We start from the raw sequence: 26,391 nt of genomic DNA, 5'->3' as shown, positions 1-26,391 counted from the left end.
TGTTGAATTGGGAGGAGTAAGAAAATAGAACTGAGTTGAGTGCAATCTGCCGATCTAACGTGAAAATCTTACACAATGTAACTTTCAGTGCAGTTTGATGTCCAGGTGAAAGCTTGACACATATTATTTTAGGTTATGAAATCTTTTTGATACATTCACTGTTAACTGGACGTCTTTGGGTTTTTGCCTGTGGGCAATTTGAATATGGCTCAGTTCATACGGGCTGTTGTAATATCAAAGATGTACACAAACTGACAGAAGCATAAATAGCAGTGCGAACATGATTATGTTTACATGATTACGTTTACATTACGCTGGCTGTCTGCCTAACCAGGCATGTACAGTTACGTGCAGGCATGATTATGCATGGTCGGGTTCATACCGGATGTTTTTTAATTCGACACACATTCTAGTGGTTTTACACACAGCAAAATAGTCAGGACAAAGAGAGTTTTGGTGGTAAAGTAAAAGAAGGATTGTTTTTACTTGGCTACATCGCGTCCATATGAATAAATGAAGGAAGCCAAATTGTTTAACTTGTCACTCCTTGAATCTTAATTTGCTTACAGTAGGTTCTTTGCTGATCAGCTTTGACTCTCAGGCTTGTTTAGCCAACATGCTTGAGTCTCTGTGGAGGAAGCAGTTCTCCCAGCTTTCTAAAATGAGGCCCAGATGAGCCTGATCCAGGCCAGTCAACAGTCTGCCTACTGAACCCCACAGGGGGACGTCCTTGTTCCTAAAATTACAACCTTCCAAACTGTCATTTCCTTTTGCAAAAGACTTTCAATGGGACAAATTAGCACAGATAGTTAACATATGGGGCCCAAATGGGGGCTGGGAGGAGTGGAAAGTGAGGAGTTTGCATGAATTTCGGTGGGTTTGTGTGTGGGACGTTTGGGCTCATAAATTCACGTGTGCAGGCGTGCAGAGCTCAGGAATGCAAACTGTTGTCTGCGTTTGATACAGGGCCCTTTGGTTGTCTGTCTGGCTGTATGTATGTGTGTTCACAGCAGGTGGAAAAAACATTTGTTGACAGTTGGTCTGTTGCTCCAAACAGCCCCCACTTTGTTTCAGTGCATACCGATTGGACGTTTCTTGTCGCTTCTTGTCCCGGTCTCTCAGTCAAATCACCAGGAGATCCAACACTTGATCGTTTATTGGCTTTGCTGCTTCCTCTTAACACATGCTGTTTATTATTAACATACGCTCTCACGGTGCTATCCAGATATCTGCTAACATATCTCGCCTCCGCTCAGAACCAGAGCCAAAAAGATGGGCTTCTTTTTCATCTCCACATGCCGCTGCAGCATGATAGGTGTTTCACATTTCTCTGGAAGCTTCTTTGAATTTTCCAGAGCAAAGCCGAGGGCCGTTTCTGGCCCCAGCAGCCAGTTTTAATTCCATGACAGCCCCTAAACAGCCGGATGTATGAATGTAGCTTTGATCCACTTTTGACTTTTTTGCATGTAAATGAGTATGCATGCTTGTCATAGACACCATGACATCACCTATTGGTTTCTGCACTCTTCATTTTGTAACCTCAACATTAGCATTTTTGGCCGGCACCATGTTAGTTTATTGGAGCCAAAAAGTGACCATATTTGGATTAGAGGGTGGAAAGGGTAAGGACGGCTACATCCATGAACTGTATGGGTGCAATATTGGACTTGAAGAACAAGTTATTAGTAAAGAACTCCTCAAAACTGCAGCACAGACTTCTTGGATGGTATATATCCCACAGCAGTTTGTGATATTTGTCAGTCGGTGACTCAGATTAGTGAAGGTGAGGCCTTGCCAAGGTTGGTTTACACACTTGCCTGGATGAGTTCTAAAAAAAACAAAATTCACCCACCGTGCAGTTATGAAGGGAGAAACTGTCCATAGAAAATACATTTTTTTCTTTAAACAATGTCTTTTTATTAAGAGTTTTTCTTTTATACATATAAACCAAAAGAAAAGAAAAGGATTACAGATGATCTTTACATTCGGGGTAATTAGCCCGTACATTTAAGGCTGTGAAATAAAAGGGGGGAAAAAAGGGAAATATATGAACACATGTATGATATTTCCCAAAGTAACATAATCCCTGCAAAAAAATCTCATTCATTCCCACCCAGGTCACTGCCCTAGACCTGTACACTGTATTTCCACACCTGACATAAGAGACTTTGAAATGCATCAAGGAAAGGACCCCACATGCTTTGAAATTTTCCAGTAGAGTTCTGGACTGAGTGTCTTATTTTTTTTTTTTTTTTCTAGTTTTAGACACGACATGAGGTCATATAACCACTGTTTGTGAGTGGGAGGGGCAGCGTCCCGCCACCTCAGTAGGATTGCTCTCCTAGCTAACAGGGAACAGAATGATAACACCTGTTTTTTCGAGGCCGGTAGAAGCACCCCATTCCCACTGATGCCAAACAGAGCAAGAAGGGGGCCAGGGGCCAGCGTCACACTGAGAATCCTGGACAGGGTATGAAAAACGTCTGTCCAGAACTGAACGAGACTGGGACAAGACCAGTACATGTGGATCAGTGAGGCTTCAGCAGTTTTGCATCTGTCACATTATGGAGTGATTTCAGGATGGATACGAGATCATCTGGATTTTGAGAAACGGGCTCTAGGCACCACTTACGTTTTTTCTTTAAAAGTGGTAAGGTTAGGTATTTTAGCATAGCAGTCTGTAGTAATTGACTCACTCCTGGAGACAGCCCCAAGTGGACATTCTGGAACTGCAGTTTTTAGCAGTTCCAGAATGACTTTTCAGCTCTGGAGGATGTCACATTGTGACTTGACTGTGCTAATATATAAATGCATGTGTATTCTAACGTGTACTGTGACATGTGCATGAGCATTATTAAGACTCAGGGTGTTGTGGTTCCTTTCAGAAACATCTACATACAGTATGTTTGGTACACAGTCTCCAAGAGGCATCCGTTAGACTTTTATGTTTGCTTTTTCCTGCTTATCTGTTGAAGGCAGCCGGTTTAGTAGGTGTCAGTTTTCTTCCAGTGTGACGGCTGTTTTTCGTGGAACTGTACTCCAGCTATCTGTTTCTGCAAGTAGCTGAACTCTTACTCTGCTCCTTTCGAGCCGTCTCACCCTTCCCCCTTTTTATCTCATTCAGGTCTTGGTCATGTCCTTCCCTCATGCATCGGCTCTGTTATGACATCGGAGAAGGAAAGATTATCAGCATGTAAACAAGGTTAATTTTAGCATGCACTCGGGGTGACTGGCTGCAGCCTCCATCACCGACGAACACTGTAAATGACCGTGAGCTGGAGACATCTGCGCCTGTGTGTGGGCGAAAACAAAATGTAGTAGGCCATTTCCTGGCTGGTTAGGTAATGATTCTAAAATATTTGATTCAGGGTTTATCGGTCATCAGCTGACCTGGGAGCAGTTTGTTTTTCCCTTTGCAGTAGAGGAGGGAAACAGGAGATGGAGAAAAAGATGTTACATAAGCAGTGCAATAAAACAGCGGCCAACTGTCCAAACCAAATAGCTCATAGGTCATCACTGAGAATATGTCCATGACTTAATGTGGTCGGAGAACAAAATAATGATACTTCATAATGATAATATACGTGGTGATTATGTTATTTGTCATAGAAAAGTTAGAATAACAATCTTTGACTTGTGATAGCGGGGAAACATCACTACTTTTTCCATTAAATCAAATGATATATTACATAATGCGATACTGAAAGATTATCATAACAACGCCGCCATCCTCTTTCCACAGTTTTTCCATGATACTAATGTTTTTCTCTGCTCCACAGATGCGGCCGTTCGGCTGTGTATCGCACCAGAGAAATGGCAGCTCGGGCTCTTGTCCCTTTTGTCCTGGTCACGCAAATCCCGTCTACCGTCCAGTCCTTGCTGCAGGAACTTCCTCTAGAACCAGGACCCAAACTTCAACAGAACCGCATCCACGGCACTCTGCTGCAGGTCTGCTCCCATGCACACGCCGGCATAAACCAGGACACACACACACTTTGTATAGATAACATCGAGTTGGGGAGGGGGTGTTGGTTTAATGATCGCAAAGATTCTTTTAGAGTTGGATTCAAAATCTCAGTATCTCCGGTGTGTTCATACGTCGTTGTTCTCTGTACAAATCAGCAAAGGAGCGCACAGGTCTAAGTTATGTGCAGCGTTTCTCAACAGTTTAGATTTTAATCCTGTGCCTGTGTGTGAAAAGAGGGTGCACAACAAGGTGCTCCGCTGCAAATATGAGTAGGCACACTTGTCACATACACAATCATACATAGTACGACACGCAATGAAATGCTTGTTGCTGTGCAATTAGAGCAATAAGCAGTTAGCAACAGTACTCCTTGTACTCTGAACTTGTAATCTGCCACATTGGTGAGATGCTTCAGTCGGAGTCTGACCACGGGATGAAGAAACTCACTGGAAAGGAAGCTGAAAGATGCTTGAGGCGGCCACAATATGGACCCGCCTAGCAGCTAAACTTTCAAAATAAAAGTGAAAGAATCTCAGTCTTAGATGGTGTTGTTTCATGGATGATCAAAAGTTCTCAATCACAAGTTTTAAGCCATTGAGCGTATGTGGGAAAATCCTTTTTTGAAACCTCAAATGACCAAAATTTACCCCCCCAGTGCCTTATTCAGGAATAAGGCCCTGGCAACACTTTCAGACCCAGAAGTGACATCCATGTTTTGTCCTGTCTGTGTGCCTGTTGCTGCAGGGATGTAATAAACAGCCAAACACAAAGCTCAGATTACAGTCATAAGCATTTCTTTTGTTAATCTGACCTGTCACAGTACAAATATTACAACTAGTTGTATTCTATAGAGTCTATTCTGTACTAGCTGCGTGAAATTGTAGACCAAAGGCAGTGATGTAAAACAAAGGCGGTTGATTTTGCAGAGGTCTCTGTGAGTGCCTCCAGCTCTTATTGAGAGTCATGAATCAGTGCTGAAGTGTGCCAGAAAGCTGCATGTTCAGATGTTGCCCTGTGTGTTTAAAAAGCATGTTTAGCATGAAGAAGGCGCTATAAGGCTTCTGCTTGTCTGGCATTAGATTAGGGCTAAACGTGGGGTTTTATTTTTCACGTATTTGGGCTGTTTTGTGCATGCTTCAAAACTTGAAAAAAAAGCTTATTAGAGCTAAGGCACACATTTATACATGAAGCCAGCATGTTCACTTGTCAGGAAGATTAGATTGTATGTAGTTTTTACCCCTCAGCTATAAAAGGCAGATGGGGGGCTGTCATCAGGCGCGGCGGCGAGGACAAACGAGGCAACGGGAGCTTCAAATCTCAGTGAAGTCGCTAAAGATTTGATGTACTAATCAGTGTGATGTAGAATAGGAAAAAGAAACTAGACTCCAAGCACGTAAACACGGATGTCAACGCCGCCGGGATGACTTATTACACGAAAATGAGCTTCTCAGTTGTTTTATGAGGGAGGAAATGCATTCATCACAGTTGTTAGCCTTCAAGGACACACAGTGTATCTCCAAAACATAAACTTTATTCCAAATGAAAACATGACAATCATCACCACTGGACCCGAGCTGCGATTTGCGTTTCCACCCAGCAAAGAGAAGAGGCAGAACTCAATTACCAAAGCAGTTATCACGACGGGGCGTATGCGGACGCCAGCGGAGAGGTTGGAGATACAATGCATCACACCTCAGCAAACACACACATTATCTGTCAGTCCCACACACTCAGTTACCGCACAGAGCCTGTCCAGACAAGGCGGTTATCGCAGAGTAAATACCAGTGTTTAGTTCTGTCATCACACTCTGCCAAACACAACCAAACAGTCTGCTGGTAATATCAACACATACGGGAGGGAGGAGTGGGGGAGTGGGAGTTTCCCCGGCCTTTTTATTGAACGCCACTGATGGGGTTGGCCAGGGAGCCGGTGGGCGTGGAGCGGTAGGAACCGGGGGTCAAGACAAAAGAATGAAAAAGTGCACTTTTTTTGGGAGAAGATGGAACACTTACGGGGGGACAGCGGTCTGGACTGCAGGGAGGTCCGCTGTGGGATGAAGGCATGGATGGAGGAGGGGAGGTGGGCCTCTTAAAAGCTTAGAGGAGATTTCAGGAGGAGAGCGGTTTACTCTGCTTTCCTGTCATGGGCGCCACGTGTGAAGCTTGCCCAGATGTCTCCTGATCTAGCTTCATCCATCTTCATCTATGTGTCCTCTGTTTCTGCTCCTCTTCTTTTTATTCTTTTGTTTTGTTGTTGTTCCCTATGATTCACCTCACCTCAGATCTTATTGAATCCAGACTTGTATCATTTAGAAGTCACCACCTTTACATATGTCGCCAGCAGTTTGTTTTCTTGTCACACTGTAACACATAAACACAGGTGAAGTCTTTGTACACAGCGTGCTTCATACAGGCGGCAGCTTCTGAGGCTGAAAATTAGAAACTGCAGTTCCACCAAAAGGCTCATTTCCCTCTTCCTGACAAATGTGGATGTATTTGCTCAGCCTTTCTGTTGAAGCTTGAAGTTGAAGTAAGTGGCGTAGCTGCTTTGACTGGCTGGTTGAGCCTAACGCAGGAGGCTGCAATCACTCGATTGCTAGTGCGATAGTCTCACTGTCATTTGAGGTGTTGGTGGCTTTTGGATCACTTGCAGTGCAATTACCTGAAGAAAACAAATCCTGTTACTTAACACTAACACAGGTAGTGTACCTGTACAGCTTTGCTAAAGCGGCTTGATATCATTGATTAGCAACTTGGACTAAACACGATTACCTCCATGTCCAAAATTAAGACTTCAGGACTGTAAGGTGCAGTTCAGGCCACATTCAGTTCCCCTCTCGCCCCCCGTGGCGGTCTTTATCCTTCAAGCTTGGGTCCTCTACCAGAGGCCTTGGAGCTTAAGAGTCACGTGCAGTATCCTAGCTGTTCCTAGGACTGCGCTCCTCTGGACAGAGATCTCGGATGTTGTTCCTGGGATCTGCTGGAGCCACTCGCCTAGCTTAGGGGTCGCTGTTACCTTCACCCTTTGCATCTTTGCAAGCTCTTCTCTGAGCCCTTGGTCAAAGTCCATATGCTCTCAAGACACAAATCCACTTCTCCATTCTGAGAAACTATGATCCTTGAATCTTAAATAGAGGTTTTACTTAAAAATGACTAAAACAATTTTCAGCTGAGCTCACTAGAACCTGTTTTAACTGAAATCGCTTCTTTCTGCAGTCGGTCTCTTTGAGCATTTGCTGCTGCATACTGGTTACTACAGATACCCCAAGAAATTACGAAATTGGTGTCCAACCACGGTGACTGATCCTCAGCTGTTGCTATGTGGATCTTTTTGAGGGCACAGGCTGAGAAGCAGGGGCTTGGGCCAGGCTCCGTTGGCTCCACTGGCCCCCTCTTTAATCACACTCCTGCATTAGAGTTTGGATTGGAAAAAGTTTATTCACACATCCGCTTATTTGGCTGTTTTAGTCCGTTTCAACCCCGTTTCTCTTCCTCCTCGTGCAGTTTTTTCATTTGAACCTTTTTTGTAGCCATCCTAAGACGGCTCACATGTAGCGTATGTCACATTCGCACAGGCACACAAATATCTGTACGGGATAGAGCAAAGCCGAAGCCTGCAGGCTTCCTTAGACATTTCATTTCCTTTTTCCTTCCACTGAAAGCACACCAGACCATTGTGCCTCACACACTGTCTGCTCAGCCTTACTGCATCCACAGTGTGAATACATAATAACCCACTGCAGCACGTATACATCACGTTTCCTGTTTTTAACTTACAGTTGTGTTGAACATCAGTCCTTTTACTCTGAATTGTTACATATTTGGGTTTAATTCTCCATTTCTTCCTTATTAATAATGCTGCTGTTATTAGGCCTGCTACTTTTTGCTATACAGTTACCCCGCCAATGGTATTGTTTTGTAATCGTACTTATAATAACATTATATAATTGAGATAAAACTGCGAGGACGGAATCCTAATTAATGCTATGATGGTGTGTTTATAATGTAAGATCTCCCACTTGTAGCTCTGAATAGCTCTGTTCATCTGTTTTGTGTTAATCAATAATTTCATTACTGCGTCAAAGCTTCAGGTGTCTCGTGTGTTTCAAGAGTTTAATAAAGTAACGATGAACTCGTTTGATCGGCGGGGATTGATTATCTGTGGGGACTATCTATACGAGGCTACAGATAGCAGGTGAGTAGGTGTATGCTAATGTGAGGGCACAATGAGGGCATTGTGGAGATGATGGAGGCAGATATGCAAAGAGCTGCAGAGTCCAATGCAGGCGAAGTGGTCTAAACTTAGTAAGACAGAGATAGAGGTCTGAGTGTACGTGTGGAAGGGAGCATCTCTCTCTCACACACACACACACACACACACACACACACACGTCACAGATAGAGACGGTAGCCTCCCTGCTCTGTGTGTGAGAAACAAGGACGATGTTTAGACTGGAGCTGCAGAGACTGGAGCGAGCGTGCACGCTAGCAACATGCACGTACGTGTGCACGTTCATGTAAGCCACGCTCTGGCGCTGTGTTTACGCTGAGCTTACGAGGATGCTGGTTTTGGCCTAGGGACCTGTCTGATGCACGTTAATATGCGTCGCTGTGTGTGTTTGTGTATAACAGGTAGCAGATGTTTTTGCTCGAGGCAGAAATGACTTCCTCTGTTATTGTCAAAGAACAACTGTTAGTGGGCCGAGCGCAGAGCTGGGAACCATCACCGCTACCGAGGCCGGCTCTGCCACCCTGCTGACTTTCACACGCGCAGTAACAAGTCTGATACAAAGAAATGTTTCCATCTGACACTTTTTTTTTCTCGTTTTTTTGCACGATTATAAGAATTCTTTTGTACTGAACATTATAAATCAGAGAAAGTTCAACCGCTACTCTGACCTGAAAACATTTGTTAAAGAAAATGTGATTTATTGAAGAGTTTCTGATGCATAAACTACAAATAAACTGTGACTATCTCGCCCCAGATCCTCATCCAGTAGAGCTCTCTGCTATGAGGAGTGGCCTAAAGGTTGTATCAGTGTTTGTATATAGGTAACAACTGACTGTCAAATAAAACAAAGTATAATTCAACAGTATTTCAACAATGGTTATTATTCACTTCCACAGTGACCTAAAGGGTCCACTTTTGAAGAAGTTGTCTTCAAGTTGTTAATGTATAATAATGTAAGACTTTGAGTTTCCCTGTTGCTTCTTTTTCTTAAACTACATCTCACATGTACATCGTCTGAGCTGTAATATTGATTTACTGAAATCTTTCAGATTTTTGCATCTTGTCTCATGAAGTTTTCTGTTTTCACGCACGCTTTTGATTGGATGATTAGCGTCACATGGGATGAGTTACAACGCATGCGTTTGGTCTGCCGCACGTATAAGCCGCATTCAGTGACCTCTGGTGTGGGTTGGTGTGTTCCAGTAGTAAAGTCAGGAAAGCATTAAATATCATAAAGACAAAGGCTGTGCAGATCAAATTAGGCCTACTGTAAATACAAGAAACGTTGCTCAGAATAAAATGCAAACAGTCTGTCAAAATCTAGTAGATCTGGGTCCTTAAAGAACGGCCTCTGGGTCCGGATCCAGACAGCAGTGTGCCTATCAGTGATATCACTGCTGGGATTTACAGAACTGACATTTCAAAATGGGAATCTGAGGGATTTGATTTTGAAGGCAGCCAGTGGCAACTCGAGAAATTGCAGTTTTAGGCACTTTGATTTCAGCTTAATGGATCAGCCTCGAAGCTCGTTCCTTCGCTGAGCCTGGTTCTGCTGAAGGTTTCTTTCTGTTAAAATAGAGTTTTTCCTTCCCACTGTCACCAAGTGCTTGCTCACAGAGGCATCTGAATAATGGGATCTTGTATATATTATTGTAGGCACTAGGGTTGGGCGATATGTAAAAATTTTCCAACCGACAATCGTCAGTCCAATAATCGACCATGGGCGATATATTCACACAGGCGCAGACCTTTTGATGGCCGGCGCAATGTAATTATGCACGGACTGATTTGCTCATTTACAACACAGAAGTCCAAACATGGACGAACTAATTTCCAGAAAAAATTAGGGCTGTCAGCGTTAATGCGGTTGTCACGATTAACGCGATTAAAATTTTTCACGCGCTCAACTCATCTGGAGCGCAGAATGAACAAACTTTGGATAAACTGCCCAAAATGCGTTGACAGAGACATTTCAGGGATTTTGACTCAGTCTGTGCTCCAGATGGGTTAATTGTTAATCGCGTTAGTCGTCATGATGGCGCATTTAACGCTGACAGTCGCCAATTTGGGATGAAAGCGGTGTGCCGCTTGTGGAGACGTATAGCGCGAGCAAAGTACTCAATTACGACTAACTTGCATGAGCATGTACGTGTCCACCATCCGGCTGAGTATGCTAGGCTATCACCAGCTTCTGCAGCTCCATCAACAAGCATTTGGTCGCACTCTGAGGAGGGGGCATTTGCTCGCAGATGAACGAGGCTGCTGTTAAAACAGCGCTACTTTCTTTTTTCTTCTGTTGACTGCTTCTATTAGCTCCATCGTTATTAGCAAACTTACTCATGGGCAAATAAATAAATAAATCGCCCTTGTAAAAACGATCGCCGATGGGCTCAGCCTATCGTCGATAGTTGATATATTCGTCCAATCACCCAACCCTAGTAGGCACTTTACATCGCAACATAAAGAGCTTGAGGTGACTGTTGTTTTGATATGGCGCTATATAAATAAGATGAAATTGAATTGCCTTTGTCTTAATTTCCATGCTATACTTCTCAATTTACAACAATATTTTCACCTTTTACAAACTTTTAGTGGCACAGATTGATCTGGGTTTTTGTTTAGTTTTTTCCCCTCGAGATGAAAAGCTTATTTGACTTTAAGATGTTCTGTGCAGAAAATATTGAAGTAGATTGATAAAAATAGGACATTTTCATGCATGCACTGCAGTTCTAGATATACACCGACACTGTACGCGGTGTTTTCAGAAGTCAGAACTCAGCTGAGGCAGGCTTCAATGTCCTGGCCTGATTCTCTCTACGTCGTCCGGATTTGGTCAGCCTGATTAATTGGTTGAACTTAAGGCGGTGCTGTCTCCTGCGTGGCCTAGGTGAGATCCCTTCCCTGTGGTCAAACATCTCTGAAAACCACTGGATTCACTTCAGTCACCCCGTCTTGCCCAAAACCTCTGTTGATACAATCTGAACCAAGCTTAACAAGCCCACCGGACAGACCGGCACTAACCCAACCCGACACTGGACTCCGCTCTCGACACGCGCCAGCAGCAGCCCTGGCCCACAGCGCCGGGTACAGGCCAGACATATAAAGCTGCGGCCTGTGGTGGTTTGAGAAGGGCCAACTCGACACATGTAATCCTTTGTGTATTTTCACAACAGAGGCTAAATGAGACTGAGGAGGCTCTTGAATTCGGAGTATCGTTGTAGCCTCGTCTCTGGCAGCAGTTGCGTTGGTGTAGCTTTGCTCAGTGCATTCTTCTCTGCTGTCTTCAAATAATTTTCTTTTGGCCTCCCGACTGCTGCCTTTAGCCAGCGATCTGCCTGGGCTTTCTGAGAAAAGCCTCTGGGCTGAACCAGAGAAAGAATGTGTGGGCCTGCACACCCAGTCAGCCTGCTTTTAAAATGCCATCAGATATATCCAGTCCAGTGGGAATCCCAGGTGTCTCGTATTGGTGTCAGACGTTTTGTGCTATTTTGTCAACATACAGGTGGCAGTTCCAACCGGGCAAAGTGGGCAACTGCCCAAAACATTTCTTACAGTGGTAGATTTAAACCACTGTTGGTTTAAGTCCTTGTTGGTTTATATTGAACCCATTTTATTGTATCTAATTTTTTCCCAGTGTGTCAACATACATCAGGGATTTATTCATTTGGCAACCCATATAGTCGCAAGTCATCCCAATGGATGGCTCTGGTTGATGTCTGTATGAATTCTAGGTTATGCAATGTGGTTACATTAATACATCGAATACCGTATTTTTCTGATCATAAGGCGCACTGTCGATGAACGGGTCTGATTTCATACATAAGGCACACCGGATTATAAGGCGCATTAAGCGAAACAAAACAGTCAGATAAGTCAAACTTTACTCAACTCATTCTTTTTGCTTCCTCCACTTCCGTACCATTGGTTCATCACTGTTGAATTCTCTCGCAGCTGCTCTATTCCCGTGTTGTTGCAGTATATTAATGACTAACCTCGTATTGTGGATGGATTATCTCAGTTGTTCTCCTGACTGAAGTTTGGTCCGTTTACAGCATCCTGCCATGCGAAAACCTTCTTATTTAGGAATATGTTTAGTCTGATGTCTTCACATCATGATTTATCGTAGTGTCCTGCCCTTAGTGTTGTCTCCAACATCCGGAGACTACAATTTCCCTACCAGCATTGGATGCCTGTAAACTTAATATATTTACGTCCTGATTTTCTTCTGCAGAATTGATCTGTCTACCACTTATTTCCAATCCATATTGTCGGACAGTTTACTTTAAAAAAAAAAAAATATATATATATATATATGTTCAGTCATTTTAAGGTTGTCAGTTTTGCCCAATTACAAATGTAATGTCTCATGTTTATGGTCATTAATTGCTGTCCACTGATATCATTGATCTTTACTTCTGTTATGTACAAAGTAAATGAACCCCTGGCCTCTTGTTCAGGGAGCTCCCGTTTTACTGCTGCAGGATATTCGAGCAGGAGTGATGATAAAGGACAACTGAGTGTCAGTCCTACACATGCACACCCCCCATGCTGCTAGTACCAGTATGTACACCCGCCTCTGGACATAATAAAATAACAAACAGCTCCCTCGGGGCCAGCTGCGATGCTCTGTTATAACTGTTAACAGTGATGTAGTCATGCACATGGAGTGCACTTATAAGCTTTGTTTGTGCAAGAATACGGCCGTGCAGGGCAAGGGAAAGTTTGTGTGTTTCTTTTTTGTTTTTTTATCTTTAGCTCGTCTTTATTGGATCTCTTTTTGTCTAATTGGGCGCGTCCACACTCTGCCTAACCTCTTTCTGCTTTTATGTGAACGCCGATTTATGCGTTTCTTTGTGAATGTGTTTTACTGGACGGAGCCCCGGATTGCTGTGCAATTATTTGCGCTTGCACTTGCTGTGTGCATGTGCGCACGTACGTGCGTGTGCGCTTGCAACAACATGTGGTCAGTCTGTGGTTGCGGCAGTGGGAGGGACGGCAGGGCAGGCTGATAACAGAGTCTGAAGGGACCTCACATCCACCACCACTATTTTTAACGGACCCAAAAGCAGAATGAGGCTTGTTGCGACACACAAAAAGACACACACAAACAGTTAAATGTCTGCTTAGAGAACAAGGCATACAAGGAGGGTTTGATATTTTCATAATTTCAAGTTTTTATTGGATTTTTTTGTCTGAAGTTCCAATCCACAGCTATAGGGGGACGCTTGGTTGCACTATGAGGTTGTAAAGTATCTAAAACAGCTGCATTGATCAATATCTTTTTATATGATATAATAAATATGTCTGTTTTGAATAAACGTACTAAAGTCTCGATTATACTTTCTGCATCCGTGGCTTCACTGGGGTGTGAAGAGATGTGAATTTCACGATCATACGGTGAGCGTGAGAGTCTGTGCGGATGTTCACATTCCTGCATGGTTTTTGTGATCACGTGGACTCGTCTGCAGAGAATTTACATTACAATGCACGAACTATGAATGTGCCTCAAGGAGTGAACTAAAGAGACGTATAACAGGAATGACTTATTGACAGTTGGGTTTCCAGCTGTCCATGTGCGCAGTATAATCAGTATAATCAAGGCTCAACAAAGACAGACTCGCAACCCTTCACACTAACATTCACATCTACCGATCTTTTAGAATGGCCTCTAAACCTAACATGTGTGCCTTTGGACTGTGGGAGGAAGTTTAAGTACCCAGAGAGAACCCACACAGGCACATGCAAACCCAAAACCTCCTGGCTGTGAGGCGACCACTAGACCGCTGTGCCAATTATTTGCAATGTTTGCAAACATCCACGTTTAAATAGAAGCACATACACTGGATACTTTTTTCACGTTTTAATGTATTTTGTTGCCAGCGATGTTACCAACTCTCACCATTTCCTTGAATAGTGTCTGGAGTGACTTCTGAAGGACTTACAACATGTCACATCTAATCTGAAGAATGTGAAGTATGTTTCTCTGAAAATCTGAAGGATGTGATGCGCATGCTTGAGAATAAATCCACTCTGGAGCTGCCTTTCTTCTGGCTAATGTTAGCTAACTCTAGTGTGCCTGCTAACACAGAAGACTGTCCCATAGCAAAAGCCAGTTTTAAGTGGTTAAGATTTAGCTGCTAATTTATCCAGACTCCCAGAATTCATTTGGTATCCGGCCATTTTTTTATATGACTTTATCAGCTAATAATGTGAACCAAACATTGTCTGATCTATGCAGCCACAGCTAACTCGCTAACCATATCTGTTATTACTTGGAAAATCATGTCAAAGTGGAAATTGCTTCACCAGCTAAGGAGACCCATAAGTCTAACTTATATGTAATGAGCAAGCATAACTACAGTAGCATTTATTTTCTACATTAATAATAAACATTGGCGCTAAACCAGCTAGCTGTATCCATACAGTATAAAAGATGCACCTAGATATATGAAGATAAACATTTTCACCATCGCCTCATCTCTGTTTAAGAAAAAACTGATGTGGGGAGGAAGGATGGGTCTGACTGGGAAACTGGTTGCTCATTGGATTATGTGTCGTCAGTCACAACCTCAGCATAAATGTGTTTACAGGGGTCAAGACACAAAGCCATTATTCTGTAGATTTCTATAGGATCAATCACAGCACCTGCCATCTAGTGGTCTTCAGAGAGAATGCAGGTTATGACACGCCATGCTGTGTTTTATATGGTCTGTGTCTGCAACCTTCACCTCTTTTTATTGTTGCACCATTCAAAGAGCCGATACATACGTATACAGTACATACGCTTGTCTCCTAGTTGTTTTAAAGGATTCCTGGAAGCCAGTATATATAATAGTGCAAGCTCCTTTAAGCATCTTATACATTATAATCATACAATACACAGTACTGCTTTTGTTTTTCATGTCGGAACCAGTTTATTTGCACACAAGTCATATGATCATTTTCCTACAAGTGTGGAAGGAGTAGCAAGAAAGCAGGAAATCTACATTTAGGCAGTCAAGGGGGGAAAAAATCTGACATTTGATCAACAAAAATAAGCCTGCAGAAGGTCTCTGTGCTGCTGTCTTATCGTCTCCCATTCATTTACACTTGATCCTATCCCAGGATCTCCTCCCACAATGGGGTGTAGTTCTGCACTCTGTCTTTGGGAGGAGGAATTCTATAAATATTTCGGTTTTCTCCGTGCCGGGCTGGATTGAGCCGGTTGAGCCTCCCATGCAGGGACTTCCCAACCCGGTGGATGAGGTGTAACTGTGGAGTGCAGCAAGAGAGGGAGAAAAGACAGAGCTCTCTGCTTTGGACACTGGAACCAGTGCTGGAACCGGTGATGCTGCTCAAGCAAACTTTTAATGAGCAGGCGTGTGCTTGTCTAAACTGGAAGTAACAGCACAGACCACAAAGCATATCGAAAACCTTCTGGAGTACTTTTTGATCTGCACTTTTTTTTCTTTTCCTTTTTTTTAGCAAAGTGATAAAATCTTAATAATATGGTTAAATGATTAACCGCTCTTATATCAGTAAACTAATCAAGGCCACATTTGAGTTAGAAGTTAGACCCACAAGCTTTCTTTAGAACTCAACTATTTTGTAATATCCTGTATGGCTGTGCACCAGCAAGTTTTAAAAGCCAGACACTTGATGAAGTTTCTAGATTTAAACCCCCACCAGAATAGATTCAACATTTCATCATCCACGCAGGTAAACAAGATTATTTTAGTCTGGCACCGTGGCTCTGAGCAAACAGGGTGATAGGTTACTTTTAGAATGACTTCCTTTACCGAGCTTGTTGGAACTGGCAGTGAAAATGAAGACATATTCTTATGTTTGAAATAATGGGAAGCGAAATCACTTGGAAATGTTCAATATTTGGTTTGGGAATCTGCTCCAGCTCTGGCTTCTCGTAGGTGGAAAAGCCCTGAGAGAGAGCTGACAGCGAGAGGAAGAAGGACCTGGAGGTGTGGAAGCTGTTTGTGTGAGCCAGTGGGTGTTGCCTGGGCGTGGAGACTGCAGGAGATGAGATGGGGCAGGCCAGAACTCAGCGGCCAGGCTTGGTGCTACGTGGTCGCCCTGGTTTTCCCCACGTTGCCTTCCCTGCATAGCGTAATGAATGGCTTCCTACTGGTCTGTGGCCATGGCCCCAGCTTAAAGAGTATACTTACCAAGGCCCAGAATACACACCCCAACCAGCCAGCCAGCCTGTGTCCTGGCCTCTGAATACTCCCAACCGCCAGTCCACCTGCTGCAGACTGGCTCAGTCTCTCATTGGCAAATCGGCCAAAGTGAAAAGAATGATTTAATCTTCATCGGGAAACTTCTTGCTTTCTTGTCCAGAGACCAGAGGTCACACGCCAGGATGGAAAGATGCTCCTTTGGAGCAAGCAGCGTGTTGACCTCCAAAGTGTGCTTTGAATATTTACTGGAGAAGAGGGAACATCAAAAGGGACGACTCTGACCGTCTTCTTGTCATTTAGGTTGAGCAACTAGTGGTTGGTGGAATTGCTGTGTAGGATTAACATGTTCACGTCCCGGGCTGTTTGGCTCAGTGTAATAAATAAAACAAGACAGAAAGCCCTTCTAACAATAATTTCCCATGTAAGATTTCTTTTTTTTTGATTGGTTTGTAAATGCACCATAAAAACCATTACAAAAAGGAGTATTTGTGCTGTAGTCCAGTGGTCCCCAGGCCGCGAGAGTTAAGGCTCAGGTGTGAAATTTATGGTTTTCAGGGTTTTATCGGTTTTTAACGTTTTTATCATTAACTCTGTTTCCCTGGGTCTTTTCCCGTGTGTTATGAATAAATCTTTTTTTTTTTGGTACCAGTACTTGTTTTACTTGTTTTCCACAGACACCGTAAAAGGTCTGTCTGTGAAAATATTGTCGGACATAAACTGGTCTGTGGCGCAAAAAAGGTTGGAGACTGCTGCTATAGTCCAGACGTGGTTGGTGTCCAAGTATATTTTCCTCCAGGGAATTTGTATTTATTGTCTTGTAATCACTGATGATTCGAAACCCTATAGCTAAAAAAAATGATCTACATAAATGATATAAATCATTCATGCTATAAATGATTTATATCATTTATAAAGGAGTCAAAGGCCGTCCTGGTTTTGAATCAGCACACAGTGTTTTCTCACCCTTTAGTCCAACATTTAGGAGCTCACCATATTTCCAAATGCAGTCATACAGCCAACAGTATAAAATCCCCATCAGTAGTGGTTTGATGCTTCATTTCATAATGAACCCATTAAGACCGAGTGCAAACCCAAACATGTTACACTATTCCTTTGAGGTGTGATTTCATTGCATGGGTTACCCTTAGAGCCTAAGGCAAGCCACAATTCATTTCACTGATAACACGTCCTACAAGTGTCCATCTTTTATCTACACTTACACACTGTAGCTTGTGATTCAGTAGTTACAGTCTACATGCATCAGACTCTCCTTTATAAGATATCTGCCACAAAATGTGGTTGAAAAAGAGGGAACAACAGGGAACAACAGAGTATCAGTAACATGTATGTGTAAGTATCACTCTGCCAAGATGTAAAGATGAGTCTGTTTCTGTAGGGCTTGTAGATAATTCTCTGTGACTCTGACTCATGTATAATAAATATCCATCCTGTCTTTTTCAATTTGTGTGTGTGTGCACGTGTCGGTCTGCAGGTGCTGTTTCTCTTGCGCTCCTACCAGACTGACTCACACAGACCCCTGCCAGCAGGAAGCGGCATCGGTGAAGCTCTCTGTCAGCGCATGTGGCTCGCTTCTCGGTAATCCTAAGCACGCCCACACACAAACACACAGATAAGCATCCATCCCTCTCTTGCAGCTCCCTCACCAGAAGAATAGCTCCTTGTCTCACCGTACATCCCCTCCCCAGCCCTGTCCGCTTCATGTCCTGCCCCGACTTCTATTTCAAAGAGACCTCCTGCTGACCCATCTGCATGCAGCTTCTCCCCCCCCTACTTTCCCTCTACCTCTTGCCCTTCTGCTAAAAGTCCAGGCCTCAAGTTGGGGCACAGTTACCTGGCCCCCCCCTCCCCCCACCAACTCCTCCTCTTCTGTCTGAGGTCAGGTTTAGGTCTCCTGTGCTCAGGCCCTACAGCAGATAACACAGCGCCACCGGGTTAGCAACACTAGCCCTACTAGCTCTGCTTGGTTACACTGATGAGCTTTTATTAAGATGACGAGGTGAATTCTTGCTCACCAGAGCGTACCCAGAGTCTGCTCGTTTGATCGCCCGGCGCCGGGAGCCCGGCGCCCAGATCTAAGGACATCGCAGGTCAGAGTATCTTTGTTTTTGGGGAAAGAAAACCTCCCAAACTCGTCCAGATCACCACTAATTTGAGGCAGCCGCCTTCCAAAAAGGACGGAATGCATTGTTCGTCTGGTCTGAGTCAGTGTTGGGTTTTGGCCTCACACCGATCCTTGTGTTGTGTCATTTTGGACTTTTTCTGGCTCCGCGAGGGTGTCCGCGCTGCAGCGATGACGCTGGCGTCGTGAAGGGCCGGCGTCAGCCTGTTAGGACCTTCTCCAGTGTATAGTTTGGATCGCGATCTAACGATTCGACTTCTTACAGCGTGTTTGATGATGTTAGCTCACATTCACAGGACTCATCGCTGCCAGAATCTGTCATTAGTTAACCAACAGTCGCTCCTCTCTCTCATACACACACTCTAACGTGCTCCATCTCGAGTATCGTGCATGTGTGCGTGTATTAAGTGTGCATGCTGATGTGGGGGCATGTGCGCGTTATTAATATCCGAGTGATGAAAACATGACGTCAAGCTCGCACACTGTCTCTGTTGTTTTCTCTCTCACACACTCACACACACTTGTGGTCTCTCGCAGTGCTGTGGTCACAATCTTGATAGAACGCACACACTTTGCCGCGGCCACACAGGGCGATACAGAATTATGTCGACGTTTACAAATAATATGACAGCAGTGAGAGCTTTACTTCACTAATGTGCAGGGCAGGAATAAAAAGGAAATGACACCAAGTCGTTCGTGTTTTGAAGCCTTTGCGTGAAAACTCCAGTGACATTCAGTAAATAAGTCCCGTCTAGGATGACAGAGCTGGGGGCTACTCATATGATTCTGGCCTATTCTCAGCCATCAGGATTCATCAAAAATGAAAACACAAATCACTGTGCCATTCAGCGTCTGATCCCGTGAGCTACTGACCCACTAATAACAGTAACTTTTTGTCTGTGTCAGTACAATTAAGTGGTTTATGCATCGTTCTGTGGAAAGATGAAATGTTTTGCTAATTAGCTGATGCACAGCTTTGGGGTTTTTTTGTTTTCCTTCTTGTGTTGACCTGCACTGACACTCAGGACTTGTAGGAAAACAAACACCATCCATGCCTCCATCTGTTATTGCCATCCTTGGGCAGCAGTACGAGCATAGAAACCCGGGCTTCACTCTCCCCGGCCACCTCCGCACTCCAAAGCCAGCTCCAGGGGCTCATCTCAGGTTTACAGGTCTGAAACGCCTCACCCAGGAGGCGTTCAGGACTTGTTACCGATCAACAAGTAAGCGAGCAGTCTGAAAGTGAAGTGCTGTGTTGGGGCATATGGTACTATAAGGTCTATCAGATAAAACGGATCCCGATTATTAAGGCCTTGCATGTGACCAATGTGACAAAGCTGCCACTGGTTTCTGATGTTTACAATGTATGAAGTTCCCAGTTTATTAGGAACACCTAACTCACACTGTTGCAGTGCAGCACAAAAATCATGCAGGGCTGTTTCTAATGTTCACTTTTTGAAGCCTCTCTCAGAGAAGTGTTTACTCAACCGTGTGGTCATTTTAGCTGATTGTTTCCTTTGGTCTGATTTATTTTATCTGGTGAATTTTTAGATGTTTCGCTTGTTTGACTGTTGAACTGTAGGTCCACGGTGTGTTTTGTGACTTTATATGTTATATTTATGTTGGCAGGTTTGTTAATTTGCTATAAATTGAAAGCTTAAAGCTTGACACCCTACTGAGTGAATGTAAACACTTTGTGCTGCATACATTTGTGTGGGGAGCAGACTGCATATGGCTGGGAAAAAGGTATTTAAATTGATTTTATCTGCTTCCTGGTTAGAAGGTCGTACAGTGCTGTGCAAAGGCAGCATGAGCCACAGAGCCCACACTCAGTCACAGCAGAGATCAGGAACGTTCTCACAAGCAATAAATGCACCGAGTTGGCCATGCCCATTGCCCTAATTCAACAGTTTGTGGTGAGACATCAGCCGGTTCGTGAAGAAAATCTTCGTCTGTGATCTTAATGGGAAACAGATGATCAGTGACTGGAGGCTGCAGTGTTATCTCTTTAAATCGATAAGCGGTTTAGGAACATTTAAGCAGCCTACTTAATAAAAGAGATCCTTCATTATTAACAGCTCTTAAACACAAACTCTGTTTTTCCCCCAACGTGTCCAAATGTTTCTACGGCTTTTGAGGTTCAACCGATTTAAGTCAATTTTCTGTGCTGGATCAAAGACGGTCTCGTGTTTCTCTCTTTTCAGACAGAACAGCTGTGTGGTGACCAGAGGAGCCTTTGTGGATGTGTTGGTGTGCCTGTGTGGGCCTGAGATCAGCATTCTGGAAGGTGAGTAGTAATTGTGGGATCACTACTTTTCCACCGGAGTTTTAATGAAGACCTGCAGAAATATGCAGAGCGTGACACAAACGCAAGTCCTGCACACTACCCACAACCATGTGGTGACACACATACAGTGACATGAAAAGGTTTTGGTCCTTGAGTCTGTTTGTCCACGACCTCACACCTGGTGTCCTGGGTGTGTGCAGTGCTGTACAGGTCCTTCAGGCAGGGAAGAGGATGTCCAGTGATTTTTTTTGCGCCATATTAATGACCCTCTGAAGTGCCTTTTTGTGTGCAGCTGGAGAACCATACACAGATGCAGTATATCAGCAACCAAAGTATCCAGAAGAATGACTCTGAGTGCAAAACTGCCTTGAAGCATGAGTTCACCAAACATGAGAAGATTTGAAAAACCTGGTCCGAGTTCATTTCAAGTATTTGGTTTGTAAGGTCAGCACTTTGTGTAAACAGCATGAAATCATGGATCCGTCCTGCCTTGTATTATTAGTTCGGGCTGCTGGTGGTGTAGTGCTGCACACTCTGGACTCCTCAACACCAACTGAGCATCATTTAAAATTCACTATCTGAGTTTTGTTGCTCAACATGTTCACGTCTTTATGAGCACAGTGTATCAATCTTCCTGCTTCCACCAGGATAACACGACATATCATAAACCTTAGATCATCTCAAACTGGTTTCTTTAAGATTTCAGTGAATTCACTGCTCTCAGATGGCCTCTACTGTCAATAGAGCATGTTTGGGATGGGGTGGAACAGGAGATTGGCATCCTGGATGTGCAGCCAACAAATCTGCAGCAACTGTTTGATACTGTCATGTCAGTATGGACCAAATTCTGTTTCCAGCACCTTGTTGGATTGACAACACAAAGTATTCAGGCAGTTCTCAAGGCAACGGTGGGTCCAGCATAATACCAAGAGCATGTACCTAATAAAGTGGTGTTCTTTAGGCACCCAAAAGAGGACTGTGAGCAGGACATAGCCCTGACACTTCTGTAGGAGTTATCTTAGAGCTGAAATCAATTTTACAAGAGTCTCTTTTCCTTTTATTCACTCTAAAATTGTACAAAACCAAAAGTCCTACCCTCTGTTAAAGTGTTGAACATCATTTCTCTTTAACGTCCTCTCACCTAAAATCAGAGCAGAAATCAGAGGTGCTGTGCTAGAGACTACAGATCCAGGACTGTTACATCACTGTCATGTTAGCTAACTGGCCATAAATGTTGCTGTGCTGTTTAAAACATTCCAGCTTGCCTTAAAAACACTAAAAATAGGAGCCAGAAGATAAAGTCCCCACTTTGACAACTTGAAATGAAGCAATCTACATCTGGTGTTCCTATTTGCCCACTCGCTCATGCTCCACCTGTCCACCAAATTTCCTAAACTTTCCTCTGTAGCTTCCTTTTATTTAAACGTTCTTGCTGACAAACGTCAAATATCTTTGTTAAAAGATCGTTTCTGTTGGAAGCGCCGCACTCTGCATATTCTAGTCGAACAGAGTGATAAATATTTGAGTTTTGCTGCTTGTCACGGCATTGCCCGGCATTTCACCAGCTCAGCGAACAGCAGCTGCGTTCAGTCCATTTGCTTCGAATTTGACGTCGGAACTTTCATCATCTGAATGGACAACCATGCAACTTTTGTTGGTGAGGCTGTGCACCGCTGCGCTCTCCATTTAGACTTATTGTTGACAGGAGTCTGCTGCGTGTATCGGGTAGTTCAGAGAAGCCTCCTGGTGCGTGCGTGTGCACGCCAGCGCGGTCATGTGCGCACGCACGCAGACCTGCGGGGGTCTCCACGCTGGAGGAATGTGAAACCGAAGGCGAGCGATCTGTGACAGATGGTGGGGTTGCGCCTGTGACCCAGTTTATGGAGGAGCGCTGTACAGAGAGGAAAGGGGGAAAGGGGAGGAGGGCACCGATGTTTTCAGTGGGCCATGTGCTGAACACATGTTGGTCTTGACAGTGGAAATACCGAGGATTTCTCCAAACAAGCCTGTAGATTGGCCTGACTTGGCTCTCCTCCTTACATAACTAAATAAGCAGCCTCTAGCTTACACACCTCTAATGCCTCGATTATTATCATAAGTCTGTCTTTGGCTTCACCCGCTCTGGTGGTGGCTTAACCACCACCAGATCGGTGGTCTTTTTATTTCTCCTTTTTTGTTCCTGCTCCTCGCCTCTAATCACTCCCCCTGTTCCTCTTGTGTAATTGCACTTCTCACTTGAATCAGATTTAAAAAGCCACAGGTTTTGGAAGTTCATTTGAAAGCAGCAGGCTCTTAAGAGCGCCTGGCACCAGAGGAAAAGAAGGTGAACAATCCCCTTTTTCAATATTACTTTTTTTTCCCTCCCCTCTTTTAACTGGCTCCCTGCATTAAGTAGGAACTTTGCATTTACCAGCCAATTCCTCTCAGCTCTGAACACAGCTCTTTGTTCATGAGTGTGCACACATTTCTCTGCTCCAGCTCTTTGATCTGTGCTGACTCATAAAAAAACCCCTCTGTCCATTGCTTCATCTCCACCTCTGCCAGCCCGCTGTTTCTTTGCTTTCCAGGCTTGCCAGTAAAATAAACTGAAAGCTTTAGCAGGAGAGAGAGTGGAAGCTGGACACTAACAGGAGGTAAAAATCAAACAAAAATGAACTTGTTTTCATTAGTGTGCTTTCACATGATGATGATGGTGATGATGATAAAACCGGAGTCTGGCCTTAATTTGTTCTCTTCTGGTAAACTGCAACACGTACTTTAATTCTTTTCAGCCCCGTGAGTATTCGTGTGCTGTGTGTAGACACGATCTTCAATTTTCTAGTCTTTTAACTTGAAAAAAGGAGGAAAAAAATTAGACTAACTGACTAAGTCACTTTTATAGACCCCTGTTCATATACATCAGGGTTGTCAAACACTGGCCCGGCAAATAGTCCAGTCCGGCTCACTGCAAAACTTTGGAGGAAGGATCAAGGATTACATGTGTACAGGGTGGGCCATTTATATGGATACACCGTAATAAAATGGTAATGGTTTGTGATATTAAAGTCCTGTTTTTGGCACATTAGTATATGTGAGGGGGCAAACAATAAGCACACCATTGTTTTTCTTGTGACATTACCAATAAGTTTGATGTGTCACATGGCCCTCTTCCTATTGAAAAAACAAAAGTTGTATCCAAGATGGCCGACTTCTAAATGGCCACCATGGTCACCACCCATCTTGAGGAGTTTGCCCCCTCATATATACTAATGTGCCACAAACAGGACTTTAATATCACCAACCATTCCCATTTTATTACGGTGTATCCATATAAATGGGCCACCCTGTAGTTTAACTTCTTTACATTGGTAGAAAGGGAAGCTTTGCTGGTCCGGCCCACTCAAGATCAAAGTGGGCTGTATGTGGCTCACAGTGTACAATAAGTCTGACATCCCTAATATAAATATTGCACGTTTAGCCATTTGCAACCAGGAATTGGATCTTTGTACAGTTTAAGCTTCCTTTAAATGTTGCGGTGATTTGTCTCTGAATCATTCATAAGATGTGTGCGCATGTGCCCCATACAACTGTCTTATTTAAATATATAATTTATTAAATATAACCATATAACGGTTCCTTCTTTTAATCTAAGTAGGCTTACTTTGTGGTTAAAAACAAAGCAGTTCTCAGGGACCCCCACTAGAGCACCCCTGGAAAACACACAGCAGGAAGGCTAGCTGGTTAGCAGTGACTGGCTTGAAGTGGATGCACAAGTACAAAATACTAAAATGAGTCTCCAGATATATTTTAGCGGGCGTTAATTTGGCAGATGCAGTTTCAAGAGTGTGGCTAACTTTAGCAGTGCTAGCAGCAGCTTTCTTTCCTTGTAGGTCAGAGTCTACAGGCCTGTGCAGAGTGTGGTTAGGTACCGCTCTGGTTGAGTGGTTATATGACAGTTTACTGTGGCACAGCTGCTATTTTAGGTCAAAAAAGTGCAGAAACGCACTGGTTAGCACGGCTGTCATCTGCTCATCCACCCTACATGTAGATCTAAACTTCCCGTCACAGAGGTGTGATGCTGCTAGTGGCGGGAGGCATCGTAACTTCTCAGAGCAGTTACCTGTCATTGCGCTTTTTAAATTCAATGATTTGTTTAACTGACCGGTATTTCTGATGTGGACGAGAGAACCAATGTTTCAACATCTGTAGATGTAGCTGTACAAAAGTCTCAAGCCACCCCTCAATGTTTGCTTCCAAGGGCCCAGACTTTTTCACACAACCAGTCTCCATATGGACGTTTTGCTTTTGAATTATATTTTTTAATAATTTTATTTCAGTCCAGTTCATTTTTAAAGGAATGGTTGTTTTGTTTTGTTCAGTTTTTTTATTTTTTACTCAAGGATATAAAGAAGTGGAAAACAAAAGAAGAAGGGTCAGACCTGTAAACTACCTCCTGCAGATGAACGGTATCTCCAGCATGACCTGATACAAGGACCCGAGGCCCCATTAGAAATGGTCTCAGTGGACCGTTTCAGCCTGTGGTGTTGGAGATCCTGACACAACTGACGGAATCATGAACACAGAAATGTAGTGTCAGATTTACATCACCACATCTGGAAAACGTGCTTAGTACTAACTTCCTTTTTCAGCATAACAATGATCCCCAAACACTCTGCCAATGCAGTAAAAGCATACCTGGATAGAAAAACACACAGTGGAACAATGTCAGTTATGGTTAGTCGTCCCCAGAGCCTGGACTGCAACATTATTGAAGCAGTGTTTGATCATCCTGACAGAACTGAATCCCGTCTTTAAGTGATGATGTATGAACGCTGCTTCCGGGTCCAAACTACTCTGCGTTTAATAAGGCTGTTGTGTTTTTAACATGTTTGAATGCTTTGTATCTTGTTCTGTTTAATCTGAACAAGCCCCTAAAAACAGTCAGTGATCACTGTCGGCCTCTCTCGGTTTTTATTACCACTATTCATTTTAAAGCTCAGCTTTTAAAACCTTATGATGTAACTACAGCCCAGCCCATGCAGCAGTATATTAATGACTAACCTCGTATTGTGGATGGATTATCTCAGTTGTTCTTCTGACTGACGTTTGGTCCGTTTACAGCATCCTGCCATGCGATTGCATTTGTCCCTAACCATCAGGAACCCTCATGTTAACTTTTATCGAGTGGAAAAAAGTTAGCGTTCCAAAGCTTCCTGGAGACAGTTCAGGCTGTACTGAAGAATAATTATTTTCCAATCAAAATACAAAGAAATGAGTGTTGGCTCAGGACTTTTGCACAGCACTGCAGTCAACTACAAGCTCTCGTCATTGCTGCTTCTTTGATTGTTGCAGTTGTTATAAAAGCCGATGATTATCTTCATCCTGGTTTTTCCAAGCACTGAATGCTCACTGTGCTTTTCCCTGAATACCGCCACCCAAACGCATCGCTTTCTGAAAATCTGTAAAAAATGAAGCGACCTACCAATAAGATAGTAACTTAAAAAAGTATGCATTTTTCAGAATGAGACAGCTGAATATTATGGATTTCCTACAGTGCAGCTACAAAGCAATCCCTTCCCAGTCATTATGGAGAGGAGGAATCATTATAGCATCCTG

At 43.6% G+C, this 26,391-nt stretch overlaps 1 protein-coding gene across 1 annotated transcript in view; it reads left to right on the top strand.

The window, feature by feature from the left end:
- thada (THADA armadillo repeat containing) overlaps positions 1 to 26,391 on the top strand; it is a 115,703-nt gene that overhangs the window by 54,117 nt on the left and 35,195 nt on the right. Inside the window, exons 29-31 of the mRNA XM_031741117.2 lie at positions 3,780 to 3,948; positions 17,862 to 17,965; positions 20,714 to 20,796. Of these exons, the coding sequence (XP_031596977.1) occupies positions 3,780 to 3,948; positions 17,862 to 17,965; positions 20,714 to 20,796 (356 nt within the window). The remainder of the gene's footprint in view (positions 1 to 3,779; positions 3,949 to 17,861; positions 17,966 to 20,713; positions 20,797 to 26,391) is intronic.

The sequence above is a fragment of the Oreochromis aureus genome, linkage group 13 (genome assembly GCF_013358895.1).
Source record: "Oreochromis aureus strain Israel breed Guangdong linkage group 13, ZZ_aureus, whole genome shotgun sequence".
In the NCBI taxonomy this organism is placed as follows: Eukaryota; Metazoa; Chordata; class Actinopteri; order Cichliformes; family Cichlidae; genus Oreochromis; species Oreochromis aureus.
The sequence above is the reverse complement of the archived record's forward strand: the minus strand, read 5'-3'. Positions and strand labels throughout refer to the sequence as shown.